Raw genomic sequence first — 7,847 nt, 5'->3', positions numbered from 1 at the left:
GCACAAACGGAGCACTAACCATTCAGACTATTTGCTGAATTTTTTGACGTGGGTGGGGTGTCAGCTTCACGCAGCTGTAAATCTGGCTTTCAAACTGGGCAGTTGATAACAACACACAGGCCAAAACACTAACAGAAGTTCCTTTGCACAATGGAAATTTCAAAAGGTGAAAACAATGAAAATAATTAGCATTGTTGTCAGAAAACACTAGTATTTCAACTTAGCATGTTTCCCTAGTATCTGATAACTAATTTGGGTAATTTTGGGATTTATTACAGTAAATATATTACATATTGGACCTTTAAGCATAACAGGCCTTTCTCTTGTGTCTTGTGGCAGCAGCATCATGTCAGTGAACCCTCCGAGCAGCAATGACGCCTGCCTCAGCATTGTCCACAGCTTAATGTGCCACCGGCAGGGCGGAGAGAACGAGGGCTTCGCCAAGCGGGCCATTGAGAGCCTGGTGAAAAAGCTGAAGGAGAAAAAGGACGAGCTGGACTCGCTCATCACTGCCATCACCACCAATGGTGTCCATCCCAGCAAGTGTGTCACCATCCAGAGGACACTGGATGGACGGCTGCAGGTCAGTGCGCCTTGTAAGCTGGTGCAGTGATCATTCATCCTTCAGTTTAACATTACAAATAATTTAAGAGATTACGAAATAGATCAGGAGGAGGGAAGGTGTAAAAGTGCTTCTTGAAACTGCCGGAAAACCAGTTCTAATATGACAATATCGTTAGAGATTATGTTTTTTGTTGAAGCTCAAAAAATGATGTTTCAAAAGCTATGGTCCAGTTTTACGCAGACGTTGTAGAACAGTGGTCATCAACTACGTTTTTCCAAGGGCCAGAACTTTTCCAAGCAGACACTCCAGGGGCCAGACTTTCAAATAAAGAAAATAAACAGTATGTATACCTAATACACCTATTCTTGTTTGATATTTTGACATTCTTACTGAATTATTGCTATATTTGTTTACTCTTTAACTAGAAAAAGATCTCAGACTAGGAGACAGTTCACTGAGGGGTGATGGATAAAGTCTGTGATTACTGAAACATGGTTGTTGTAGTATGCAGTGTCCTTATTGGTGGAAAATGCTTGCAGAAAGAAAGGCCTGTTGTCAGGGAAAAATGTCACTGTCAAAGAGGCTGAAGCGAAACGTTGACGTGGAAAACTGCAGCTTTAATCATAATTAATACAACCAGCATCATCACCAAGAATAAAGAACGTGAACAATTGCGTCACTAAGTAACACATGCATCTATTTTGGTCTTCTAATACATCCATAGATTTACCTCTCTAGCGGAGAGGATGGTTAGCTTAGCCAGCAGTTAAGTTTATAAAGATTTTTCCAAATTTCAAGATTCCCTACAAACTAAGATAAACAGTTAGACTACAAACCGACAGCTTTTGTTTTAGCTTGTTTTTAAAAATTTGCTGTTTACAGAGTAGAGCTGTGTTTTTGTAAACAGCGTGGTGGACAAGAGTGGACTGTGCAAACTAGGGCTGTAATCTCCCAGTCGACTAGTTGATTTATTGGTCGATACGTTCTGGCTCGACCAAAATTCTGATTGGTGGATTTTTTGCCGTGTAATTTTATCAGGTGGAAGCATAGTCTATGGGTGGAAAGCACTAATTGCTAATGGGGGTGTTTTCAGAGCATCCCTGTTTCACAGGTAACAGTCTGTCTTCAGAACACCCCCCTTGTTTTCTCTTATGTTGGATTAGCCCGACCCACTGGGGACAGATTGAAGAAAGAACTAGAAAGCCTTGGTTTAATGGTTTCAGATGTGGCCCATGAGGCGCCAGTTGACGGTGGCTGCTAGAACGTTAGAATGCGTGCTAAGTAATGGATAATGCAGAGCAAGTCAGTCATTATTGCAAATGACAACCCCTACACGTCAGGGTCCTGCATCACCCTGTCAGGATATGTAATATTGTAATAGTGGTGTGCTCGTTCTACATCATGCTGCTTATTACACGGCTCCTTAATATATTCATTTGAATATAGCATATGGAAATAAATAGAGAAATTAAAAGTCCCTTGAGTGCTGCTTCCTGTTATTGTCTCCCCCAGGACACAATATCAAACTGAATCCCCTCTCAAAACCTGCCGCGTTGGCTGCATAAGATCAACCAAATGTGACATGTCAGCAATTACTCCCAGCTCACTACTCCAAAAAACTTGGCGTAACACTAATGCTATCAATAAGATCTTATGTGATAAATCACTCCAAAAAGAAATGTGACTCACAATCTAAACGTTGCCGCTAGGTTTCTGTCTGTGTCTTCCCAGTTTGCAGCTGCACAGATGGAGACGCCAAAAATACCACTGGTTCCTAATTTCCATGAATTTATTTGTCTGCCCCAAAATTTAGATCAGCTCCAAACTGTAATGGTGTTTTTCCTTGGCACATGCTACACCCTTCCACCAAGTTTCATGAAAATCTGTAATTTTTCCGTAATCCTGCTGACAGACAAGCAAACCAACAACTAGTAATAAAAACATGACCTCCTAAAGTAGAAAATCCAGTGGCCATTTTCAGTATATATTTATTTCCTGGCAGTTCTCGCATAGAGACCAAACACTCAAATACTTATTGAAGACTCTGCTCCGCTCTGGCAGTCTGTGTAAATGTTGTAATTAAATGTTGGTTTGGCCTTGGAAAAACATTCTGTCATTCAGACAGCCGGCAGACAGCAGACATCTGTAATATCAAATAAAAAGATACACTCCACTGCTGGATAAGAGGTGAAAAAAAACAATGTTTTGAGTTTGCCCACTAAGGTTGGCATAGGGAACACTGTGTGACCAAATCACAATATAACCTGTGGAGTACTAAGAACACAATAGAGCTAGCATGTAGTAGCTTTAAAAGAACAAGATTCAGTGAGCGTGACAGAAGGTATAATGATGCTGTGCTCTCTCCTCAGGTGGCAGGAAGGAAAGGTTTTCCCCATGTCATTTATGCACGGCTGTGGCGCTGGCCTGACCTCCACAAAAATGAACTCAAGCATGTCAAGTTCTGCCAATACGCCTTTGACCTGAAGTACGACAATGTATGTGTCAACCCCTACCATTATGAGAGGGTGGTGTCACCCGGCATCGGTAGGTCAGCCTTATTCTTCACTGGTTTCACAGTCTCTGTGAAAAAAGTGTCTCAGTTCATCACTGAAGAATAATAAGCATAGTTCAACAAACTTTATAAATCTCACCCTGTTGTAGTGAGTTTCTGACTGATGCTTTATTTTCTGTATGATGTTGTTGAAGTATTCTGCTCATGTTCTTTTTGTCTTCTCTGACAGTTGGCCTCAGCCTTCAAAATACAGGTGAGTTCCATTCTCCTGCACCACATCATGATTTAAAAGAAATTGCAAACTTCCATTTCTTGCTTTCCTGCCATCCAACTATAGCCTGACTTTGTCATATTCAGACTCTAGTCAGAATATGAGTCTGATTCTGCTCCATTGGGCTGTGATTATGGGGCGTGTTTCAACCAGACGGTCTTTTGTGACGTGGTTGATTCCGTTGCTGTTGATCATCCTTCCACCATCGTATAAATCCCGCCCTGACAATTTGATTGGTCTAAACAGTTCTGGTTTAAGCATAGTTGCTCCACAACGGATCAAGTCCAAGCCAAACTTCCCAACCTCAAATGTGGTGGGCGGGGCTAAGTTTGTGTTGCATCCAGGCTACTCCAACTAGGCACTACGGATGAAAATTAGCGTTTAACTATATCGTTACATACATGTGACGGCCTTGGTTTTGGTTTTTCACAGAGTTTTGCTTACAATAACCTCCAATACATATGTATACTGAGAAGTTGGCAGTTTGAAACAAGAGAAAAGGTCCACATTTTGAATGCAAAAATCTACTTTGAGAGCAGAGTGACCTGTGAGAACGTGTCGGCCCTTCAGTTCTCCTAAAGAAGATGCCCTCTTGTGTATTGTGGCTGCTCTGTGCGCTCGCTGCTTAGTTTTATACATTCTTTGCCTCTTCCAATGTTTTTGTTTGTCACTTTCAGCTGACTGTATAACTGACGGTTGTTGAATTGGGCCGGCCAGGACCTGCCACTAGTCTTCTAAAGAGACATGGCAAGGGGGATGAGTATTATGGATGCGTTAGGAAACATAAGGGATGTACCAAATCCAGATTTTTGAGGTTAGGCCAAATACCAAATCCACTGATCAAGATTCTGCCAAATCCAAAACAGAATACCAATTCCAACTCCCAGCCTCAGTCCATTATCACAGTAACGTCCACAGCAGTGTATTTTTTAAATTTTTTATTTTATAACAGTTAAAAAAAGAATAGGAAACATTATGCCAGGAAGACAAGTGGGAAAAAACTATTAATATTTTTACCATAGGCCTATGTTTACCCTATCTCAAGCGCCAATCAATATCTAAAATATTAGCCTTTTAGATTTAATTGCTGCATGGATGGCTCGTGGGTGATCTAAGGCCCACAGTTTGGTAAGGGTCGTCTGGTTAACACAAGTCCTTCCTTTGCCGTACCTGAAGTTGCTGCATTTTGGCTGCCGTCTGTAGATTCCTCGTATAATTTTGGATGTATCATACTCAAATGTTTTAACGTTTAGCGTTGTGTATTGTTTAGGTTCCTTGCCGCCAAGAGACAAATCTGCATTGCAAATTGGTACGTGTAGCTCGACTTGAATCACCTTGACTGAAAGAACTTTCAAACAACATTTTGTTCTGCTCACGAGGTCAAATTTCACATTCTCACAACCTACTGCAATAAACGGTCCACCTATGTAAACACTTTCCCTTAATCAAAGTTGGCGTCATTAGGTTGACCAGCGTAGTGCGCCTAGTGCAAGGGTAGGGTTTAATTAGGTGGAAAACAATTCTAAGGTTTGGAAGAAACCAAACCCCGTCAAAAAGCCCAATGTTTAGCCAAATCCTGGATTCGGTGCATCCCTGGTGTACTGTATACTACAGTATATATAAATATATGGAGTTAAATAAGCCATCATCTACTTGCTGCCGTGTGGTAACTCACAGCTGGACAGAGCAGGAAGCACTGTGATTGTGTTTTTATGTCTCTGTGACAACAGGCGTGGACGGTTGTCTGTACATACGTCCCATTCTGGTGAACGCAATATCTCAGGACACCCTGGAGGAACTACCTTCAAATTTGGATGGACTGATTAGATTTTGGGGGATGATGGTCACTGTGACCTCACTAAACGCTTTGTTGGCTATAATTCAAGAATCTCTACCCTTATTATCACAGGCTATAATAATGAAGTGATGGCATTTTATTTCCAAGGTCAACTTCACTGGGACATCGTAATGTTCTGTAAGGCTGCACTGCTACTGAGTCCATCTATTCATCAGTAAACATACTGAGCATGTTTAGAAACCAAACTATTTAGAGACAAGCTGAGACAACCAGTTCATGTCCTGATGTGGAGCTTTTACACAACATTGAATTTATGTACTGTATGCACACCATAACATATTCTTTTGAAAGACACTTTCTGGACTGAATTAATAATATTGTCAGTGATTTACAGAGATAAATGATTTGGGATAACATCACTTCACATGTAAATAGACTATATTGTAGGGGTTATTTCTTATATATTTTTGCTATAATTGTGTGTATTTGTGTGTACTTTTTAGAACGAGTTTCTGCAAAAAAAAAAGACAGCTTAAAAGGTGCTAAAAATGAATGCACACAAAATCAGCAGTTCAGAACCAAAATGAACCAAGACTCTCAAGGGCTAGTTTTAATAACTTGAATATCAATAACCAGAAATGATTTTCCATTAGGTTGTTTGAATGTTTATTGCCTGAACACCAATGATAGTTTAGGAATGTCCACCAATGATATTTGTTTTCAAATCTTTCAATGACCTGATTTTTTTTTTTATAAGCTCTATGTCCCACACAAAATGACTGCAACACAGCATAGTCATTGTTCCTCTTGCCTCCTGTGGCAGCACCAGGTGGCCTGATCAAAGAGGAATACATTCATGACTGTATACAGATGGACCTCCCACCGGGCATTCCTCTGTCTGACCACCAAGCAGCCCTGAAGCTTCCTCCTCCAGACCACTATGGCCAGCCCTTGCCTCCCCCACAGCTGTCCTCTGAGCCCCATGGACCCCCACCTGTCACCAGATACACTAACCTGCCTGTCTCACCCAAAGGTCAGCTTTTAAATTATCTCTATTGTCTGTAATCGTCAACTATCACCCCGTTCCAGCCTGGTTCCGACCAACAGCCTTCCTCAGTGACCTGATCACATCTCTAGGTACAGGTGAAAACACTCAAAAGATGCATTGAGATCTCAAAAAATATTTGGAGGCGGTTTGATTCGCAAGTGTCCACATTCTAATAGCATCCTGATGATTCCTAGCAAACATGAAAGGTAAAATAAAGAAGCATAAAAGCATAATATAAACTAAACTTCAAAGCACAGAGATTCAGTTAGAAGCTACACATGCACTAAGAGCTGAACACAGAGACTTTTAAGAACATCTTTTTTCTCTCGCACAGGTCCCACTGCCCATCAGGAGACCTCTTTATGTCAGCACCCTCTTATATAGCCGACAGTCTATGGTCAGCACACAGACCAACTGGGGGCTGTGTTTTGTTCATTTTTCACTTTATTTATGTGCGAAGAACAACTAAGATTTATAAACACACACATCCAGCCAATGCAAACAGAAATGATGTACTTTTTTTGTTGCAAATAGAGCAGGTGAAGTGAGATCCAATTGCATTTGGAGAGACGATCTACGGACAAGTAAAAACACAAGTACCTAGGGCTGTCCACTTGTGATCGGATCACTCGAGATGGATGGTAAAACCAGGTTGGAACAGGGCCCAGTTCATAATCAGACTTGCTTATTATGGTTGATCTATGTGCATTATTATTGGCAAAGTAGCAGATGAATAATATGTATGAGCTAGGAGGAGCTGAACACTGCTGACAGCTGCAGCTACTTTGTTTGAATGTGGGCTCTCAAACACAGGTTAAAGAGTAGAAGTCAGGCCTGATGTGTTCCTCGGTTCTCCCTACAGTGTCGGCTGTCCCCGGCTCTATGCTACCCCTGCAGGGCGGTCACGGTGACGGCCGTCTCCAAACTGCATCTCCACAAGCTCAAATTATGACCCCGGCACCACGGCCTCCGACCCCAACCCAACCCCCTCCTCAGCAACAGGCTTCCCAGCAACCCCCCCACCCACAACAACCCTCCCTACCTCCTCCTCACTCGCATGGACAGAACGGATACAGCACCAATAAACAGTCTCAGAGCCAGGCTGCCTTCCACAGTGAGTTCACACAAACACACATACATTGAGTTTGGTTTTATTTACAGTGTCAAATCATAACAGAAGTTATCTCAGGACACTTTACAGATAGAGTAGGTCTAGACCACACACCACACACACACAATTCACAAAGACACAACAATTCCCCCCTTGGGAAAGCATTTGGTTTGACAGTGGCATCCTTTAAACAGGCGGAGACCTTGGACATAACCTGACTGTTGTTGGGCGGCCATCTGACGCTGCCAGATTGGGGTAGGGGTGGGGGGTGACACACACACACACACATACACAAATATACAGAAATATGATTTATAATGATTATAGCAGTTGGCATGATGAAAAGGGTCAATTATAGTAAAAATAAAGATAATAGAACTATGACTAGTAATGATAATAGTAGTACCAGTGCAGGGCGTCAAGCAGGACCACGACAGCAGCTGCAAACTCGATCCAGGTGCACCACAATCCAAGGACATCTGTGAGGTGAAAAAAACACAAGGACTTCGGGGAAGAGGCTAAGTTAGTAACACACATTAATA

The 7,847-nt window shown here is 41.9% G+C and overlaps 1 protein-coding gene and 1 long non-coding RNA gene across 8 annotated transcripts in view; one reads left to right on the top strand and one right to left on the bottom strand.

Moving 5' to 3' along the window:
- Positions 1–7,847, top strand: part of si:dkey-222b8.1 (uncharacterized protein LOC560317 homolog) — a 34,886-nt gene that overhangs the window by 14,080 nt on the left and 12,959 nt on the right. For 3 of the 7 annotated variants that reach the window (XM_034891422.1, XM_034891423.1, XM_034891419.1), the window contains 5 exons: positions 340–583; positions 2,935–3,109; positions 3,307–3,330; positions 5,967–6,179; positions 7,057–7,308. In XM_034891422.1, coding sequence (XP_034747313.1) covers positions 340–583; positions 2,935–3,109; positions 3,307–3,330; positions 5,967–6,179; positions 7,057–7,308 — 908 coding nt within the window. The remainder of the gene's footprint in view (positions 1–339; positions 584–2,934; positions 3,110–3,306; positions 3,331–5,966; positions 6,180–7,056; positions 7,309–7,847) is intronic. The other 4 variants (XM_034891421.1, XM_034891425.1, XM_034891420.1 and 1 more) reach the window with 2 other exon arrangements.
- The window catches only part of LOC117956409, a 27,247-nt gene extending 19,400 nt beyond the window's left edge, over positions 1–7,847 (bottom strand). Inside the window, exon 1 of the long non-coding RNA XR_004659255.1 lies at positions 7,837–7,847. This is a non-coding gene — a long non-coding RNA (uncharacterized LOC117956409). The remainder of the gene's footprint in view (positions 1–7,836) is intronic.

This window comes from Etheostoma cragini, chromosome 14, assembly GCF_013103735.1.
Source record: "Etheostoma cragini isolate CJK2018 chromosome 14, CSU_Ecrag_1.0, whole genome shotgun sequence".
In the NCBI taxonomy this organism is placed as follows: domain Eukaryota; kingdom Metazoa; phylum Chordata; class Actinopteri; order Perciformes; family Percidae; genus Etheostoma; species Etheostoma cragini.
Note: the sequence above shows the minus strand (reverse complement) of the source record. Positions and strands in the feature narration are given on the sequence as shown.